At 38.4% G+C, this 22,039-nt stretch overlaps 1 protein-coding gene across 2 annotated transcripts in view; it reads left to right on the forward strand.

Moving 5' to 3' along the window:
• Slain2 (SLAIN motif family member 2) overlaps positions 1-22,039 on the forward strand; it is a 56,958-nt gene that overhangs the window by 22,758 nt on the left and 12,161 nt on the right. For both annotated transcript variants that reach the window (XM_076546426.1, XM_076546425.1), the window contains exons 2-6: positions 555-703; positions 6,452-6,616; positions 15,803-15,964; positions 18,102-18,464; positions 18,999-19,136. In XM_076546426.1, coding sequence (XP_076402541.1) covers positions 555-703; positions 6,452-6,616; positions 15,803-15,964; positions 18,102-18,464; positions 18,999-19,136 — 977 coding nt within the window. The remainder of the gene's footprint in view (positions 1-554; positions 704-6,451; positions 6,617-15,802; positions 15,965-18,101; positions 18,465-18,998; positions 19,137-22,039) is intronic.

Below are 22,039 nucleotides of genomic sequence, written 5' to 3' on the forward strand. Positions count from 1 at the left end.
CAAACACTATCCCTTTCTTCTTTCCTAAGACCGAAGTAATCTCATATGTGGTTGATGGTAAATCACTCAAAGATTTGAAATGCTGGTCTTCTCGGACACACCAGTGTTTGGGAAGACTACCCAGTAGACATTGCATCTGGCCAGCTGTGTACTTGTTTGGTAGAAAGGGAAGCAGGGAGTGGAGCCCTCCTGCTTCTCTGCTTGGTCTAATGGCATGATTACATAGGAAGTTAGTCAAGTCCTGCTGGAAACATAAATCAGTTGGTGCCAAGACAGGTGATTCTTCATAGCTCTAATCACAGGAGAAAAGTAAAATCCATCTTGAGAATCCCTCTTTGGGGTTTATTTTGTGCTTGAGGTTTGGGGTAATGCTGCTTGCAGTATCATTCTCTTGCACAATAAGTAATTGTGACTTTAAACATACTCATCACTTACTACCCTCTCTTTGAACCAGAACAGAAAGACCCTACTTTATATATAGTCCTATGCTCAATAACGAATGTTGCCCTTTTGTGTTTTTTTTTTATTTTTTATTTTGTTTTGTTTTCTTCTAGGCTGTACTCATCACCAAAGAAAAAACTCACACCAATGCAGAAATCTGTTAGTCCGTTAGTTTGGTGCAGGCAAGTTTTGGATTACCCAAGTCCTGATGTGGAATGTGCTAAAAAGTCTCTTATCCACAAACTTGATCAAACTATGTCAGGTATGTTATCTATAATTTTACTTGTAAATTCATTCGTTTTCTTTGGCCTGAATGCATATACACTGTGCATATTTAGACGTGCAATTTTTGCTTGATAGCCTTTCTGAATCTCGCTGTATACCATCATGAAGGCTGGATTCATGTAATAGCAGTTTTTAAAAATCTTAGTCTCACTTTAATGGATTATGTCCATGAGATTATGAATTTTAATTTTTCTAATAATGACCTAAAACAGTTTCTAAAATGAAAAATGTTTGTCTTGTGTCACTTAAAATTATCTCACATACCACACTTTGGTAAATGGATTGTGCTGAATAATACATGTGAAGACCCAAGAGGCATCACCTCTTCACTCAAGAACTTGATTGCTCCCTGACTCTTGATGTTATTTAGCTCCCTGAGATCAGATCCCTCATCAGAATGGGGAAATGATAATGGATGTGAAAGAGCCTAGCATGGTTCCTGGCTTGTAGGAGGTGCCTGTTACTCATTTCCCTTCCTTCTCAGATGCTTCTTTCTTTTCTTTTTTACACTTGATATTTTAAATTGCCTTTATACTCTTCTAACAGCATTCATAACACTTACAAACTGTGTTTGTGGCTGTTTGTGCTGTTTAATATAACATGCCAGTGTGGGCAGAAATAGAGCACAAGTGTTGTCACTCGTTCTTTTCTTTAAGGTTTTTTTTTTTTTTTTTTTTTTTTGGTTTTTTGAGACATGGTTTCTCTGTGTAGCTTTGTGTCTTTCCTGGAACTCAATTTGTAGGCCAGGCTGGCCTCGAACTCACAGAGATCCACCTGCCTCTGCCTCCCGAGTGCTGGGATTAAAGGCATGCACCACCATGCCTTAAGTTTTTTTTTAAGATTTATTTATTTATGTATATGTGCTCTGTTTGCATGTATGCCTGCATGATGAAGAGGACATCAGACAGAACAAGGTATCAGATTCCATTACAGATGGTTGTGAGCCATCATGTGGTTGCTGGGAATTGAACTCAGGACCTCTGGAAGAGCAGCCAGTGTTCTTAATCACTAAGCCATTTCTCCAGCCCCTCTCTTAGTCTCTTTTAAAACTCATGATTTATGAAATATGAATTGCAAAGCATCATGAGTAATTCTGAATAAGTTTTCTTTACCTTTTTTTATATATGTGTATTTATATGTGGTATTCATGAGAGTGTGTACATATGTGTGTTGATACAGTTACATGCATGTATGTATGTGTATATGCATGTGGAAGCCAAAGGTTAACATTATGTTGGCTTTGTTAGGGTATCTATTGCTGTGATAAAACATCATGACCAAAAGCAATCTTGGGAGGAAAGGGTTTATTTCAACTTATAGTTGCCCATCACCACGGGAAGTCAGAGCAGGAACCTGGAGGCAGGAGCTGATGTGGAGGCCATGGAGGAGTACTGGTTTCTGGCTTTCTCAGCCTTCTTTCTTACACCACCTAGAAGAACCAGCCCAGGAGTAGCATCGTATTGTCCACAGTGAGCTGGGCCCTCCCACATCAATCATCAGTCAACAGAATGCATCACAAGCCAGTCTGGTAGGGGCTGTTTGTCAGCAGAGGTTCCCAATTCCAGTTGACTTCAGCCTGTATCAAGTTGACATAAAAACTAGCAGTACACGTGTCTTCCTCAGTTGCTGTCCACCTTAGATTTTTGAGACAGGATTTCTCACTGAAACTTTTAACACACTGATGCAGCTATGTTGGCTGGCCATGGAGCTCTAAAGATCTACCTTTCTCCACCTGCTTCAGCACTGGGTTTACAAATGTGTATTGCTGTGCTCAGGTTTTTCTGTGAGGGCTGGGGGTCTGAACTCAGGTTCTTGTGCTTGTAGACACTTAAAAATTAAAAAAATAATCTGTGTGCATGTTGTGTAGAGCCCACAGAGACCAGAAAAGGGCATCAGATCATCTGGAACTCAAATTACAAGTGGTTATGAGCCACCATGTGGGTGCTAGGAACAGCACCAGGGTTCTCTGCAAGAGCAGCCAGTGCTCCTCTTAACCACTGATCCATCCCTGCAGCCTGCAGCCCACTTGTTTTTAGTCTGTATTTGCATTACAGCTGTGTGGTTAAAAATGTCAGATTTGGCCTTATAGACGTGTGTGTTCTTTGGTTAGCGTTGCAGAGGAAGGACTAAGTAAACTTGGCATGCTGTAAGTAACGACTATTTTGTAAGTAATGGCTATTCTGTGCAAATGACTTAAGGAAGTAACTAGAGAGCTGCAGAACCTGAGTCTCTTCATCTCTGTAAGGAAGATGAAAAACAAATAGCCTATATGTGAGTTTCAAAAAGGGGTTGGCTCAGTATGAGTTCCTTTAGAATCATATTCTGGAACTTGATTTCCATTATATTCCATCTGTGATCGAGTGAAATAGGTTGTTATAAATCTGTAGACAATGTGAAATAACTAAGTTTTACTCAGATGATATTATTAGACATTCATAAGAGTATTCTAGGAGGATGGGGAGATAAGCCAGTGTTCCACAGCAAGCGTGAAGACTTGAGTTGAGATCCCCAGTTCCTGAAAAAGTCGAGCATACCATGCATGTGCGTGAAGTCAGAGCTGTGACTGGAGAAAGGGGATTTCTGGGGTCTGCTGGCTGCCAGTATAGTGTCAGGTTCAGTGAGAGACCCCCATCTCAAGGAGTAAGGCAGGCAGAAAGTGATAGGACACCCCTACTTGTTAGCCTTCTACACATGCACTGATACACATGTCCACATAGAACACACACACACATTGCACCCAGGCAGCTCTGGACAATATATGAATGAGTGGGCAGGACTATGTTTGAGTACAGTTTGATTTTCAAACAGGGAGTCGCCTGGATTTGGCTTGCAGCCTGTGATTCTCCAGTTCTTGGTTTAAAACAGAGGGAACATTTGCTGGTTACTAACTACCAACCTAGACTTGTGGGGTGAGAGCAAAGCTGCTCTATCTCAAAAACAGCAATTTTGAATGAAGGATTCTTTATTTTATTATAACAAGGGTATTAAAGACTAAAGAGAGCTGGGAGGTGGGTGGTATGTATCTGCAATTCTAGTATGTGCTGAATAGAAGACTGAGTTCAAAGCCATCCTGGATTATATATCAAGTTCTAAATAAGCCTGGGCTACAGTGAAGTGAGACTTCCCACATCCATCATAGCTTAGTCCTGGAAACATGACTGACATTTACATGGATGCTTAGGGATCCAGACTCTGGCCCTCTGCTTGCACAGCAAGCCCTTTATCTACCAAGCCACCATCTCCCAGCTTCTCCTTTGAGTTTTTAGTGGAGACTTAACTCCAAAAGCCTGATTGAGGCATGGGCAGCTGTGTCAAAATAAGATTGTGCAGAAAGGGTATGATAAACTCATTAGGGAAGCCAGCAAAGACCCCTTCTGAAATAGGGTCTTAATCTATAAGATAAGGTAGGTTAAAAAAATCTTTATACCACCTCCAAGACAGAAAGGGAAGGAAGGGAGTGTGAGTTTCTGAGACTGACCTGGAAGAAAAGAAATTCTGATTTCTATTGCTTGGGCTGGGAGGGGTTTATAAGGTAAGAACTATGTTTAAAGTCAGAATATATTTAGCATCATGGGGTGGCGGGAAGTTATGAGTAATAAAAGGGATAAACAAGATATGAAGAAATAAAAGAGAAGAAAGCATTAGTAGTGATTTTTAGGTTTCCCATTTGTGTGGCAGGACATTGTCTCAGTTACTCCCCTATTGCTGTGGAGAGGCGCCATGACCAAGGCAGCTTCTAAGTGTTTCATTAGAAACTTGCTTACAGTTCAAAGGGTTAGTGAGTCTCTGTGACCATCCTGGTGGGAGCATGGCAGCAGGCGTGCATGGCCCTGGAGCAGTGGCTGAGAGCTCACATAGTATTTGAAAGTCTGAGGTTGAAAGATTGATAACTGGAATGGTGTGGGCTTTTGAGAGCTCAAAGCCCACCCCCAGTGACACACCTCCTCCAGCAAGGCTTCTCCTCCTAATCCTTCCCAAACAGTTTCACTAACTGGGGACCAAGTAGTCAAACAAATGAGTGTATAGAGGCCATTCTCATTCAAACCACCACACTAGTTTAGAAGAAGGACCTCCCGTAGTTCCCCTAGGAGAAATTGACTTTAGCAGGAAGATCATGAGTTGGATTTGGTATGTGGACTCTAGGATACATTGGTCATACTCAAGGGGAAGTGTTCAAATTAAAGCTCAGAGGAAAATTCAGGACTGAGAACAAATAAGGGGAGTCTTTGGCATATTGATGCTCATTAATGTTGTAATTATTTGATGTTTCACAGGAGGAGTACAGCATGCTGGGGATTTTAGTAAGCAAGGAAAATGTAATAAAGTAGAGGAGACTGAAATTAGCAGTTGTGGATTAGCTCAGGTTGACATTTCTGTCATCATGCTGCATAGTAGTACATAACAAACACATACAAAATGTGGTGTCTCACAGAGACTAAGTGCACATTCACACGGTCTGTTAGACAGGGAAAGGACCCGAAGACCTTTATTCTTCCTCCCCAAATCACTGTTCTGTCAGTAGGCAAACCAGAGCTTCAGCCGTCTAACTTGTTTTTCTTTATTGATCTTTCCAGTTTTTAATGTCTGTCCCTTTCTCTTTTGTTCATTCTGATTTTCTATCACTGTTTATTGCCTAGTCTAGCCCATTAATCAGATTTCCATCACCTTTCCTCTGATAGGTTTGGAACAAAGTGCTCTTTCCTCAAGATAATCCCTGAAGCTTTAGCATTGCTACTGAATATTTTGATTCAGGACTATCACTTTGGCACCAGCTACTTTTTCCTAAGCTGCTTCTTCCTGTTCTTTACCACTGTAGGCTACTCATTCCTTTAGCACATGCTACATTTTAAAGATCTCCCTCTCCCCAGCCCTTGTCTGTCTGTTCTCTACTATTAGCTTATGTTTGTAATATTGAAAAAACTGGATGGAAGGAAGAACTATCCATTTAAGGACTGATTTTTCTTGTATATGATTTCACTTGGTGTCTTAGACCCAAACTGTAAGACCAGGCTGGTCTTGAATTTGTAGAGATCCCGCTCCCCTCCCGCCAGTCCTCTTTCTCTTCCTAACTAGCCCCACTTCATAGCTGTGTGTGTGTGTGTGTGTGTGTGTGTGTGTGTGTGTGTGTGTGTGTGTGTGTGTGTTTTCCAATGAGATTCGTTATATTTGTTAACAGGAGTGTGGAAACCTTACTAGTAGCTATCACTGAGGCAAAATGTCTTAGCATCCCCTATCACCTATTAACTGCATCGAATCCCCTAGGAGCGGTGGGGTCCCCTGAACCTCTCTTCTGTCCATGACAGGGTGTTGACAGCTGAATCATGCAGAGCTCCCATGGGCAGTCACAGCTGCTGTGAGTTCAAGAGTACAACAGCCTTGTTGTGCACAGGAGCCAGCACTTCCACATCCCCCGGCCTCCAGCTCTTAGGTTCCCTCCACACATTCTGCCGTGGCCCCTAAGCTCTGGAGGGTGATGTAGATGTCCCGTTTGTGCCTTAGCTCTCAACAGTCACTTACTGTCAGCACTTGGACCAGTTACAAGTCTAGTTACTGCTGACTACTGTGAAAAGCTTCTCGACAAAGCTGACGGCAGCAGCACTAATCTACGGACAGGAACACAGTGATGTAAAAGACGATTTAATGGTACATCGTGTCCGAAAACTGTCTGAAATGGTGATCTTTTCCTGGTTACTAAATTTGATTTTCTTCCTTTTCATTAATGCAGCTCTCAAGAGGCAAAATTTATACAATAATCCTTTCAACTCTATGAGTTATACAAGTCCTTATAGCCCAAATGCCAGTAGCCCTTACAGCAGCGGCTTCAACTCTCCATCCTCAACACCAGTGCGACCTCCTATAGTCAAGCAGCTTATACTTCCTGGAAATTCAGGTAAGGAGTGGCTTTACCTAATGGTCCTGTCTCAGAAAGAACAATTCATCACAGGGTTAGGTTCATTTTACTTAGGAAACCCTGAAGCAGTAAGAGAGAATCTCTGAGATGGACTGTTTTATGCTAGTTTCTGTACTGAGTACTAAGGGTACAAAAGCAAGTCAGTGGCTGTGCATTATCTGCATGCCATTTTCTTTGGGGGTCTACTTAAATCTGTTTTTTAAATTAGTATTTAAAATCTGGGTAAAGTAAACAGGACCACAAACTTGATTCCTTTAACCAATAAAGCCTTATTTACAGCCTGATGGGGTTGTTTAGTCTACAGACCTGTTTTTAAGAGTTGTAGTAAGCATTGGTACTACAGTTGAGTCCTAGCATATGGTTTAATATGATTAATGTGCATATGGCACATTTGTGCCCAGAGCAATAGGTGCTGTTCTCGGCGTGAGGAGGACAGACTACTGTGGCTTGGGCGTCTGTTCTGGTCTCCTGCTACTGACACTTCTCTTGGGTACCGTAGTCTTCTCTAACTCATCACATCACTCTTACTGCTTTCTTTGATAACTTGTGAGTGTGCTGTATAGCTGTGGGTGTGTGCATGTGTGTGCACTGCATGGGGTGTCCACAGGTTGACACCAGGTGTCTCTTTCATTTTCCACCTTAGTTTTGAGACAGGCTCTGGCCGATGAGCTCCAGAAACCCACCTGCCTGCTGGCCCCTTGTGCTAGTTTACAGACCCTGCTGCTCCTCGGTGCTGTATAGCAATAGGGGCTGACCTTTAACCTCGAAGAGGCAACCAAGGGCAACAGCAGTAGTTGATACTGTTTTGGGAGTCACTTGAAATATCCTGAGCAACCATCTGAATGGAAGTTTCGTCGTTGGTTCCTGTCGGGGAGCATTGTTAGCCCAAGTGGCTTAGCTTCCTTTCAGCTGTCCTGTCTATCTCTATATATGTGTACACATATGCATATGTTATAGTACATATGATTGTAGATGACCTCTATATATGTATACACATATGCATATGTTATAGTACATATAATTGTAGATGACCTCTATGTATGTATACACATATGCATATGTTATAGTACATATAATTGTAGATGACCTCTATGTATGTATACACATATGCATATGTTATAGTACATATAATTGTAGATGACCTCTATGTATGTATACACATATGCATATGTTATAGTACATATAATTGTAGATGATCTCTATGTATGTATACACATATGCACATGTTATAGTACATATAACTGTAGATGACTTCTATGTATGTATACACATATGCATATGTTATAGTACATATAATTGTAGATGACCTCTATGTATGTGTACACATATGCATATGTTATAGTATATATAATTATAGATGACCTCTATGTATGTGTACACATATGCATATGTTATAGTACATATAATTGTAGATGATCTCTATGTATGTGTACACATATGCATGTTATAGTACATATAATTATAGATGACCTCTATATATGTATACACATATGCATATGTTATAGTAATATAATTGTAGATGACCTCTATATATGTATACACATATGCATATGTTATAGTACATATAATTGTAGATGACTTCTATGTATGTATACACATATGCATATGTTATAGTACATATAATTGTAGATGACTTCTATGTATGTATACACATATGCATATGTTATAGTACATATAATTGTAGATGACCTCTATGTATGTATACACATATGCATATGTTATAGTACATATAATTGTAGATGACCTCTATGTATATGTACACATATGCATATGTTATAGTACATATAATTGTAGATGATCTCTATATATGTGTACACATATGCATGTTATAGTACATATAATTATAGATGACCTCTATATATGTATACACATATGCATATGTTATAGTAATATAATTGTAGATGACCTCTATGTATGTATACACATATGCATATGTTATAGTACATATAATTGTAGATGACCTCTATGTATGTATACACATATGCACATGTTATAGTACATATAATTGTAGATGATCTCTATGTATGTGTACACATATGCATATGTTATAGTACATATAATTGTAGATGATCTCTATGTATGTGTACACATATGCATGTTATAGTACATATAATTATAGATGACCTCTATATATGTATACACATATGCATATGTTATAGTACATATAATTGTAGATGACTTCTATGTATGTATACACATATGCATATGTTATAGTACATATAATTGTAGATGACCTCTATGTATGTATACACATATGCATATGTTATAGTACATATAATTGTAGATGACTTCTATGTATGTATACACATATGCATATGTTATAGTACATATAATTGTAGATGACCTCTATGTATATGTACACATATGCATATGTTATAGTACATATAATTGTAGATGATCTCTATATATGTGTACACATATGCATGTTATAGTACATATAATTATAGATGACCTCTATATATGTATACACATATGCATATGTTATAGTAATATAATTGTAGATGACCTCTATGTATGTATACACATATGCATATGTTATAGTACATATAATTGTAGATGACCTCTATGTATGTATACACATATGCATATGTTATAGTACATATAATTGTAGATGACTTCTATGTATGTATACACATATGCATATGTTATAGTACATATAATTGTAGATGACTATAAGGGAATAGGATTTTTGAGGTGATCAAACAACCTTGGTGTTGACTGCCTTCCTCTTTCTTCAGTGTTGATGTCCCTCCCCATTCCCAGTGGAGCCCCTCCTCCCCATTTTCCTACCCCATTTTGTCATTGGTCAGTCCCATCTTAGAGCTTCCCTGACCCATGGCTCCCTTATACTTGGCTGGTTTTTCAGTGACTCCAGGTTTATATATTCACATCTGAAGATTTGGAGCTAGGAATGGCAGAGGAGAAAACATGTGGCATTTGTCTTTCAGAGTCTGAGTTACCTCACTCAATATGATCTTTTCTAGGACCATATATTTACCTTCAGGTTTCATTTTTTACAGCTATATAGTATTCCATTGTATATGTGTACCACATTTTCATTACTCATTCGTCAGTTGAAGGACATTTAGGTTGTTTCATTTCCTGGCTCTTGAGTATAGGGCAGCAAAGAACATGGCTGAGCAAGTTTCTGCAGAGTAAGATGTTAAGTCCTTTAGGCATAGGCCAAGCAGTGATATGACTGGATCATATGATAGATTTATTTTTAGCTTTTTGAAGATTCTCCATTCTGATTTTCAAAGTGGCTGCACCCACAAGTTTATATTCCCACCAACAGTGAATGAGGAGTCCTCTTTCTCCACAATCTTGCCGGTATTTGTTACAAGTTTTGTTGCTCTTAGTCATTCTGAATGGGGTAAGACAAAATCTCAAACTTGTCTTTTCCTAATTGCTAAGGATAATGAACACTTTTTGATATATTTTGACTCCTTCGATTGTGAACACTCTGTTCAGATGCCTAGCCCGTGTTTTAATTGGGTCACTTGTTTCCTTCGTTATGATTTTTGAGTTCTTTGTATATCCTGGATATTTAGTCTTCTATCATGTATGGCTGGCAGAGATTCTCCCCCATTCTGGGGGGTTCTTCTTCACTTGCTTTTTCTTAGCTGTGCAGAAGCTTTTTAGTTTCTTTTGTTGAGGTTTGTTGGCTTGTTTGTTTTTGTTTTTTGAAACAGGCTCTCTATGTAGCCCTGGCTATCCTGGACCTCACTGTTTAGACCAGCCTGGCCTTGAACTCACAAAGATCCACTTGTTTCTGCCTTCTGAGAACTGGGATTAAAGACATGTGCCACAATGCCAAGCCTACTTTTTTAGTTCTATAAGGTCTTGCTTTTCAGTTGTTGACCTTAATTGCTAGACAAGAGGGTCCCATACAGAAAGTTCTTACACTTGTATCTTGTAGGGTATTTCCTATGTTTTTTTTCTAGCAGTTTTACTATTTCGGGTTTCAAATTGAGGTCTTTGATCTGCTTCAAGCTAATTTTTGGGTGGGATGATAGATACAGTTCTAATTTCATTCTTCTATTTGTGGACATCTTGTTTTCCCAGCATCAGTTGTGAGAAGATGCTGTCTTTTCTCCAGTGTGTGTTCCTCTTTGTCACATATCAGATGGCTGTAGTTACATGTACTGCGTGTCTTCTATTCTGTTCCGATGGTATGCACATCTAGTTTGTACCATATTGTTTTTATTATTTTTATTATAACTCTGTACTACATCTCCAAGTCTGGAACAGCAAGCCCTTCAGTATTATTCTTTTTGTTAATGATTCTTTGGCTGTCTGGGGTCTTCTCTGGCTCCATGTGAATTTTAGGATGGTTTCCTATTTCTGTGAAGAATGTTGTGGGTATTTTGATTGGGATTGTATTATTGGATCCATAAATTACTTTTAGTAGGATAGCTGTTTTTACCATATTAATTTTAGTGATTCATGAACACAGTGTCTTTCCATTTTCTAGTGGCTTTCTCAATTTTATTCAGAGATTTGAAGTTTTTTTTATTGTGGAAGTCTGTCACCTCCTTGGTTAGGTTTATTCCAAGATATTTTAATGCTAATGTAAATGGGAGTGTGTCTGTTGTGACCTCTTTCTTAATATGTTTGTTGGTGGTGTATAGAATGGCTACTGCTTTTTTGTAAATTGATTTTGTACCTTGTCTCTGCTGAAATTGTTCATTGTAGAAGTTTTCTGGTTGAATTTTTTGGGATCTCTTAATACACGGTATCATACTATCGGCAAATAGGGATATTTAACTTCTTTTCTTATTTGTCTCACTTTAATTTCCTTCTCTTGCCTTACTGCTCTGGCTAGTGTTTCCACCACTATATTGAAAAGGAGTGAGGATAAGTGAATAGCCCTGTCTCATTCCTGATTTTGATGGGATTGCTTCAAGTGTGTCTCTATTTATCATGATGTTAGCTTCAGGCTTGTCGTATATATCCCTTATTTAGGAGGTATGCCCCTATCAGCCCTACATTCTCTAGGACTTTCTTCATGAAAGCATGTTAGATTTTGTCTAAGGCCTTTTTTGCATCTATTGAGATGATCATGTGATTTTTGTCTTTCAGCCCATTTATATGACTTATGATTATTGACTTACATATATGTTGAGCCATCCTTGAATTTCTGGATAAAGCCAAATGATCATGGTGATGACCTTCTTGATATGTGTCTATATTTGGTTTGCTAATATTTTATTGAATTTTGCATCTGTGTTCATCAGGGATACTGATCAGTCTGTACTTCCTGTTTTTTGTTGTATCTTTCCTGGTTTGAGTATTAGAGTAGTACAGTTTTTATAGAACAAGTTTGGAGTGATTCTTCTACATACATATATTTTGTAATACTTTGTCGGGGTGATGGTACATGCCTTTAATCTCAGCACTTGGGAGGCAGAAGAAAGCAGATCTCTCTGAGTTCAAGGTCAGCCTGGTCTACAGAGTGAGTTCCAGGACAGGCTCCAAAAGCTACACAGGGGAACCCTGTCTTGAAAAACCAAAATAATAATATTAATAATAATTTAAGAAGTATTCATTGTAGTTCTTTGACTGTTTTGTAGAATTCTGATGCGACTTCATCTGGTTCTGATGTGACTTCATCTGGACCTGGACTTCTTTTTAGTTGGAAAGCACTTTATTACTGTTTCAATCTCCTCCTGTCTCAGGAGTCTGTTTAAGTTGTTGATCTCTTCTTGGTTTAACTTTGGTAGTTTAGGTGAATCAAGGAATTCATCCATTTCTTTCAGATTTTCCAACTTAATGAAGTGCATGTTTTCAAATTATTCACTTATAATAATCTGTATTTCTTTGATGTCATATTTCCCTGTTCATTTTTATTCTGTTCATTTGACTCCTCCTTTTCCCTCTATCCTCCCTCTATCTTCTTGCTCTCTCTCCCTCCCTCTCCTTCTCACTCCCTCTTTGTCTTCTGAGTAGTTGGACCAAGGAGGCCTTGATACATCTTCTAAAAGAACCAGCTCTTAGATGAATTGATCCTATGTATTATTTTCTTAGATTTTTATTATATCTTGCCATCTCCTGGGTTTGAGTTGGTTTCACAGTTTTTTAGGTTATATTATTAAGATATGTATCTTTGCCGGGCGGTGGTGGCACATGCCTTTAATCCCAGCACTCGGGAGGCAGAGGCAGGCGGATCTCTGTGAGTTCGAGGCCAGCCTGGGCTACCAAGTGAGTTCCAGGAAAGGCACAAAGCTACACAGAGAAACCCTGTCTCGAAAAAAAACCAAAAAAAAAAAAAAAAGACATGTATCTTTAATGTAGACACTTAAGGCTATAACTTGCCTCTTGGGACTGCTTTTAATGTGTCACAGAGCTTTTGTTGTATTGTGTTTTTATTTTCATTTTCATTTAGTTACAGGAATATTTTGATTTCTTGATTTTTTTTTCCTTAGACCCACTCATCATTCACTAAGGAGTTATTTATGCCATGGAGTTTTTGTTGTAGTTGTTGTTTGAAGTTTTGTCTAATTAGGATTCTATGTGCTCCCTGTCTCTGTATGGATATGTCTTTCCTTATTTTGGAAAGTTCTCCTCTATGAGCTTGTTAAATCTGGTTTATGTCATTGACCCTGAGATTCTCCTCCCTCATCTATGCCTGTAATTCAAAGGTTTGGTCTTTTGATGGTCCCACATTTCCTGAATGTTCTTTTTCTGTGCTTGTATAATTTTTTTCATGTTCTTATTTTTATTTAGATCCTCTTCTTTAAGTCCTGATATCTATCTTCTGCCTGATTCATTTCTATTTGTAAGGCTTTCCAGAGTTTTCTAACTGGAATACTGAATTTTTCAATTCCATCTTCATTTTAGCTTGTGTTCTCTTTAATGCTTCTATCTTTGTTGAGTTCAGTTTTCAAATCCTGAATTATCTTTGTCTTTTCATACAGCCATGCATTTATTTTCTTCTGTTATTGTTAATCTCTTGGAGGTCAATGAAGTGTTTGTGCCTTTAAAATTCTAATCCGTTGATAAAGTTTATGATTCTCCTTTTAAATTCTGTGTCTTGGAATTCACCTAGGAAGCTCTCGTTCGAGAACACTTGCATAGTTTTAGTGGGTTTGAAGGAAGACATGTCTTGCCCACTCATGTTTTTGTATTTGCAGTTTGAGTTGAGCATGTGGACTTCTTTCTTTGTTTTTGTGTCTGATGTGATAATCTGGCCTTCCTTAGATTGGGCCAGTGTAAGAAATGTGTGATTTGAGCTAGGTTAGGTAAAGGTGATGGATGAGCTGTTTAATTGACCTTGCAAAGATGGTCTCCAAAACATGGGTCTGGAACTAGGGCTTTGAGCACAGAAATGGCAGCAGGCAGAGAGAAGGATGGGTAAGAAAGGAGGGTCAGTGGTGGCTCTCTAGAAAGTAGGTCACTGATCTGGAAGTAGGCCCGTGGGTGTGGAGGTTGCTACAGACAGAAGGGTCAAGTTGGGGGCGATAAGAAAGGGATTCAGCTACTTACTCGCAAAAGTGGTTCCTGAACAAAGAGGGATCTCAGGTGGGTCTGGAACTGTGCTTGTGGGGAGTTAACTATAATAGTGAAAATTTTGGAAAACTAGATGGACTGTAGCCTTAGCACTTGGGAGGCTGAGGCAGGAGGATTGGTAGTTTGAGGTTAGCCTAGGCTACATAGTAAGTTCAAGAACAGTTTATATTACAAAGTAGAACCCTGTCTTTAAAAAAAAAAAAGCTACAGGGCTGGAGAGATGGCTCAGCAGTTAAGACTGCTCTTCTAGAGGACCTCTGTTCAATTTCCAGCACCCACATATCAGCTCACAGCTGTCTGTAACTCCAGTTCCAGGGGACCCAGCACCCTTACCCGGACATACATGAAGGCAAAACAACAGTGCACATAAAATATAGATAAATACATGAGTAAATAACAGATTTGTTTTCGCTACAAACTGGCAGCATGTTCTTAGTCTGTATTAGACATCTTAGTGGGGAGAGTGTTGAGCCTTTCTCACTTCTTCAGAAACGGGTCCCCATGAAAGTGTCCCTGGGAAACACGCCAGGTTCTTGCCGGTGTGCATTCCTTGTCCCTGCACAGTCTCCTGTCCTCCGCTTGGTCTAGGCGAGAGAGTGCCTTTGAAAACTCTTCTTGTTTTCTTGCTGCCATCTATTGCACTTCACTATCAAACGTCAGAACATTCTGGATTTTCCTTTCTAATTTGGCAAGCATGACATCATGTAGGACAAATTGACCTAGTGTTCTTTTTTTTCTGGTTCTCAAATGTCTAAGAAATCTACTTTTTCTTTTTTTTTTTTTTTCTTTTTCTTTTTCTTTTTGGTTTTTCAAGACAGGGTTTCTCTGTTTAGTTTTGGTGTCTGTCCTGGATCTTGCTCTGTAGACCAGGCTGGCCTTGAACTCACAGAGATCCGCCTGCCTCCCAGTGCTGGGATTAAAGGCGTGCACCACCACCGCCCGGCAAGAAATCTGCTTTTCTCAAATTAGTTTTGTTTTTTAAGAAAATAAATTTTTTCTTCAAGGAGAAGATTATGGTGCTAATGACTGACTTTGAAAGGAGAAAACACTACATCATTTACTTACAGAATGTTTTCCCTGAGTATCTTGTAAAGAGATGAAAGCCTCTAGCTCAGTGGTTCTCAACCTGTAGATTATATGACCCCTTTGGGCAGCAGTTCTTAACCTATAAGTTAACCCCCCTTTCATGGGGGTCTCCTAAGACCCTCTGAAAACATGGATATTTACATTACAGTTCATAACAGTAGCAAAATTGCAGTTATGAAGTAGCAACAGAAATAATGTTTGGTTGGGGCTCACTATAACATGAAGAACTGTATTAAAGGGTCGCAGCATTAGGAAGGTTGAGAACCACTGATCTAGCCTATAGGTACCGAATCAGCTGCTTTGCAGGCACTGGCTGAAAGCTATATAATAGTTTTGTGGGAAACGAGGTAAGTTATACTTAAAAGATGTTTTGTATTTGTGACATAGTATGTAAAGGAGTCTCTATATTTCTTTTTCTCCCTAATGAGGTCAGTTTCTAATTTCAGTTTTGAGAGTTTTGTACGTGTAAATGGAACTGAATCAAAGGACGTAATTATTTGGCTACTTGCAACAGATGTTTAACTCAGTTTTTCTCTTACCAAGGTTTGATGTGTTCTTCTTTTTCTAAAGGTAACTTCAAAAGTTCATCAGATAGAAATCCTCCACTCAGCCCTCAATCCTCTATAGATAGTGAGTTAAGTGCTTCAGAATTAGATGAAGATTCAATTGGATCCAACTATAAGCTAAATGATGTAACTGATGTGCAGATTCTAGCCCGGATGCAGGAAGAAAGTAAGTTTTAATTGTTAAAATTGAGATTTTTTGTTACTATACAAGTTTGTTGTACATATTAAATTTATTATATGTATTTTAAAGTGTTATAAAAAATAGTAAGATGGTGAAAGTATAAATATTGAAGTAGACATTTCAGAGAATAGTGCCACATATGTATTTGCTTTCAAATATTGTTTTATATAAAACAGCTTTGCTATAGGAAGGACAAAGGCTTCTGAGGCTTGGCTTCTGTGAATGGTGTTTGTACCCTTACAGGTGGTAAATTCTCATCCTTGTCATTGTTACTCTGTAGCTTTTAGTGTGTTTGTAATGCCCCCTAGGAAGCCTTTGTACTTTTTTGTTGACTACTCTTCCATGAAATTGTAATATCATAGTTACACTCTCTATCTGCCCAAGAACTGTAAGAGCCCCAAACTCCTATGATATCTAATGTCTTTGTTGCCTCTGGCACCCCCAAAGTATACATAGACAAAAATTTTTCATACTTATTGATGATGTATACCCTGGCTGTCTTTGAATGCAGAAGGTGGTGGTGGTGCTATTCTTGCAACACACTAAACTATATCTGATCCCTGCAACGTCTCGGTGAATTCTGTGTCAGAATCTAACAGTGGCTAATACTTGAAGAGCTTTTGGTTGTACCTGGATGCATGATGTCTTGTAAAACATGTTGTAAGTTTTATCAGGCTGTAGCTTTTAGGCAACTGCAGAATGTTTCTTCATCCACTGAATCATTTCCACTTTAGTATGGCCTCCCCTGGAAAAAGGAAGAGCTTCGTGCTGCCTTGACTCGCCTAAAACACTAATGGCGTGACACAGCTTTCTTCTTTGATTTTCTGTCTCTCCTCATTAAGTTAAAGGTGGAGTCAGTAAGAGGCTGGAAAGGACAGCCTCTTAAAGAGAATGCTGCCTGATTCCACACTGTAGAACAAACTCCGCTTTTACTTTGGATGCTGACTTCTGTGGAGAGCTCAGCAAGCTATTTACTGTAGCCTTGATGCTGTGTTTTGGTAGCAGATAATAAAAATGTTAACTTTATTGTCCTTTAATAGTTCTTTCTAAGCCATTCATACACATGAATATTTATTTTCCTAGTAAATAAAAAGTTGATACCAAAACATACATGATGCCTACTTGAAAACAACTTCCTGCTCTCCTTTTTTAAAGCTGTGGTTTTATTTTTATAGCATGGCTCTTCTAAGATTTGTATATAGCAGTTAAAAATTAGAATTACATATTGGTCAGTTACATACCTGGTCAATTGTCTTAGTTTTTACAGTGAGAAATCAAAATTCTGTGGTGATTGTGACTTACTTAAAGCTCTCCTTCATTACTGGAGAGGAGGCATTGGGCTCTGACTTCCATTTCTAAAACTGCTCTCTATCGCTTGCTGGCTTCTCTTACTGCTGTTTGCTGTAGCTGGACAATAAGTAACTCAGTTACTACCATGCTTCTCAGACCTACAGGGCCACATGAACCTAGAAGTTCTAAGACTTTGGAGGGGTTACTTCTTTATTTTGTAGTTCGTGGGGATTCACCTCCTGTGTGCTCTTCACTGAACTACTCTCCAGGGATTTGTGGCCTTAAAAGATGTCCTAGTTCTCGCCCCTTCGATAGCAGTTTCTGTGCATAAAGAAATGACATGAAGAACTGATTCTGACTGTAAGGTCCCTTTAGCGGATGCCAGTAGCTAGCAGGACTTGCTGAAGATGTACTTAGATTCCTCCCCACCCCCCATTATGACTTCAATCTAAAGGTTTGTTTGCTAACTAATACATTCTGCTCACTGCCTACATAGGAGTTCTCCCTCGGTGTTCCTTCAGTCCACGTTTGGGTTTCTGTGTGTAAAGTAGAACTGGATTTTGGTTTGTTTTAATTTATGGCTTTACCTTGTTACTCAGACTCTAGATAGAAGAAATCTTGAAATTAAACAAATAGTACATTTGTATTTAGTTTAAAAATAACTTTGAGATGTAGTTTATATATCTTCACATAGAAGGGTGTCTAGAAGTAGAAAAGGAACTTGTCTTTGTACTTTACACCTTTAAACTTAAATCATTTACTTAACTTTTTAAAAATGTTAAGTGTTTGAAAATACAATCAAAGAAATAAAAAATGCATTCATTGTTGCTAGGTCTCCGGCAGGAATATGCAGCCACCACCTCCCGGCGCAGTTCTGGTTCATCTTGCAATTCTACAAGGCGGGGCACTTTTAGTGATCAAGAGCTGGATGCACAGAGCTTGGACGATGAAGATGATAGTATGCACCATGCCGCCGTATACCCTGCTGTGAACAGGTTTTCTCCATCGCCACGCAATTCACCCCGACCGTCTCCTAAGCAGTCACCTCGCAATTCACCTCGCTCACGCTCTCCTGCCCGGGGGATAGAATACAGTAGAGTATCTCCACAGCCTATGATTAGTCGTTTGCAGCAACCTCGCCTTTCCCTCCAAGGCCATCCCACAGATTTACAGACAAGCAATGTTAAAAATGAAGGTAAGACAGAAGAGTTTGGGCAATGAGGTGTCCATGTGTTAGTGTAAAAAGAATGCATTCTTCCCCAATTTTTTTTTTAATGTTAATCATGTTCACCATTTTATTAATGCAAACATTAGGGGAAAGTAAATGTCACTTTAGGAAACGAAGTATCTGTCAGTTACTATTGTGATTCCCAAGCCAGACTGCGGGGCCAAATGGACATGGGAATTCTTAAGGGGTTTGTTTTATTTCACTCATGGAGTAGACTTTATTTCTATAGATTTGATTATATAATTTATAGTTTCTTTAAGAGTGCTGTTATTTCTTCCATTTATAGCCTCTAAGTTAGATTGTTTTTTCTTTCTTTCTTTCTTTTTCTTTCTTTTTTTTTCTTTTTTAATATTTCCTGTTACTTATACAGTATACAGAAATAAATGTTTAAATATATCATTTTACTTCAAATTATACTTAATATCTGAAAGAATGGTTTGATTTTTGTTTTGTTGTTGTTGTTGTTGTTACTATCATTCATTTCAAATCCCACTGTTGTAGAAAAACTCCGACGCAGTCTTCCAAACCTGTCCCGGACATCAAGCTCACAAGCTGACTCAGTGAGAAGCAGCAGAAGTGATTCCAGTTTCCAAGTGCCAAACGGAGGGGTGCCTCGGATGCAGCCTCAGGCCTCAGCCAGTGAGTACCTCCTTCCCTCTGAAATGGAAGTCAGAGAACCGACCGCATTCTGTGCTGGGTGGCGGTTAAGCCATTGCTGCAGTATATTCTGTATGGCCAGCAAGGTGGCTCAGCCGGTAAAGGCACTTGTTGGCAAGCTGGCAACCTGAGTTCACTACCTGGAGCTCACGTAGTAGAAAAGGAAAAGTGGAATCTAACCTCGACGCCTGCACCTTGGTGGATGCAGCACTTCCTCCTGCCTGCCAGGGACTAAATACAGATTTTTAAATAAAGAATAGAGTAAAACTAAAGAGATAATATTGTAATAAAATGTAAAAATTGTCTCTGTAAAATATTTAATTCTAACCAGTTTTTTATAATTACGTGACACTCTCTGTGGTTTCTACTTCTGATCACCAAAGATCATCTTTGTTTTGTTTTTTTCTGGTTTTTAGTTTTGAAACAGGATCTCTCTGTATAGCCCTGGCTGTCCTGGAACTCACAATGTAGACCAGGCTAGCCTTGAATTCACAGCGATCCTCTTGTCTCTGTCCCCCACATGTGGGATTAAAGGTGTGGGCCACCACTCTCAGTTAAGATCATCGTTTTCAGTAGATGATACTGGATAATTTAAGGCTCCTAAGGAATGCATGTGTTACCATAGAAATGCCTGTGTTTATTTAACATAATTCTTGTCACAAAGTAAAAAGTCAAGCATTTATTACAAATAGATTGAATAAAAATTTTTAACGTCTGTCTTTAAAGAGGATAAGCTTTGCTTTTTTTCTAGAAGTAAGCAGTCGCTATCCATGTATGTATCTTATAAAATAGATTTTCTTTGAAAATCTCCCTAAAATTTAGACTTTCTAGAGCTGGAGGAATAGCTCAGTGATAGTACATGGTGATCATGTATGAGACCCTGGATTTTATCCCCAGTGCCACAGAAGTGAAACGTTAAAGTTTATGATTACATAATAGACTTTTTAGGCCATATCATAATAAAAGTAATTAGTTTTCCAATAATACAGTCTATTAAATCTATAACAACACTGAACTTGTGAACTTCTTTGCAAAATGGAAGTATTTTATAGGGATTTGTATAGTCTCACTTAACACCTGCATCTGTTCATATAAAATTTTTAGTTTTCATTTGGTTAATCTCTGTCTGCCAAGGATGTATTTGTAAATAGTATAATATTTAATCAGTGTAGATGTCAGATTAATCCACATTTCTAATTTGACCTGTAATATAGGTTAAAATTTGAGGTAATAAGTTACCAAAACTATCGTTTTTGTTTTTTTTTTTAAGAATTAATCAACATTTCTTTATTTAAATTATTTGGGGAATTAACTATTGAGTTAAATCTGAACTCAAATAGAATAAATGAATTTGAGGCCTGGCCTGGTAGTTTATGCCTTTAACCCCAACACTCAGGAGGCAGAGTAGGCATATCTCTGAGTTCAAAGCCAGCCTGGTCTACAGAGTGAGACCCAGCTGCATGCTGACTGTAAATTTATTTTTGGTGGCCAGTCACCAAAATACTAACCCAGGAATGTGATAGGTCTTTCTTCCTAGAGGTAATTTTTTTTAATCTTTAGTTGTAATATTTGCCTTTATTTTGTGACAAGAAGTATTGTGACAAGGCATTTCTACTCTAGCATGACATAGATTCTTTAAAAGCTTTAAATTGTTCAGTATTGTACATTAAAAATAATGAGATTGGGGGGGGGGGTAGAATAGCACTAGAACCTTAAACTTAAAACCACAGCAGCTTTTTTAGAGAGCATTAACAAAAGCAGCAATGAGCCTTCAGAAGTACCCAGTAAAACCATGTGAGTTCTTAACCAAGAAAATGAATACTCCAGCAAATATCAGACACTCAAACAAGAGTGTTGAGGATAGTTTAATGGAAAGAAAGGAGTGAGATTGATAAGTGTTACAGAGACACATGCAGCATAAACAAAGACCAAACCAGGACACAATGATAACTTCTGAGTCACGTTGGTCGAACAGAGCCCAAGTCAGTGATGCATGAATGGCTGCACATTAGCAGCAGTGTATTAGTAACACCTGTGCATTGCATACAGGCTTACTAAAATAGGGCTGTGGTTTGAAACATTTGCTGCTTACCAACTAAGGTGGGCATGTGTATACATAATTCAACCAATCAAGGGGTCTGGAAAGTGGCTTTTCACTTAAGAGGACTGGGTACACCTTCCAGAGGACCTCAGTTAAATTCCCAGCTTCCACCTGACTGCTCATGACCATCTGTAACTCCAGTTTCAGGGCATCCAATGCTCACTTCCAGCCTCCTTGAGCACCAGATACACACATGGTACACAGATAGTCATGCAAGCAAAACACCCATACATTAAAAAAAAAAATTAAGTTAAAGAAAACCAATAAGCCAATCTAAAATGAACTGTTGGAATTACTTCTATATAATATATAGGTAACTTACCTATGGTTATACATCTTAATAAGTGGCAGGTTAATGTTCATACTGTGTTGATCCAGCTCAAGAATATGTAGTCCCCTATAGGGACTTAGCCATGGTTGTTTCCAAGGTATAAAGATCATACAGAAATACTTTTTTTTTTTTTGAGTTTGAGACTACAGTTTAAAGCACTGTGGAAAATTGTTACTCAAGATTTTTTAAGTGTTAAAATACTCATTGTGGTATTAATAATTGGTATAGGAAACATGAATTCATAAAACTTTAAAAATGAATTTAAAAGGAGAGTTTGAACTTTGTTATCTTTGAAATAGAGAATAGTAGGTTTTATGTCTTTAAACCCACAAGTTAATTTGACATGTGAAAATATCTTGTTTCTGGGGGCTTCCCTCTCAGATACTTACCCAATACAAAAAAAAAAAAAACAAAAAAAAAAACAGCCTACAGTGTTAACGTGGCATGAAATAC

Source organism: Peromyscus maniculatus, chromosome 10, assembly GCF_049852395.1.
Source record: "Peromyscus maniculatus bairdii isolate BWxNUB_F1_BW_parent chromosome 10, HU_Pman_BW_mat_3.1, whole genome shotgun sequence".
NCBI lineage: Eukaryota > Metazoa > Chordata > Mammalia > Rodentia > Cricetidae > Peromyscus > Peromyscus maniculatus.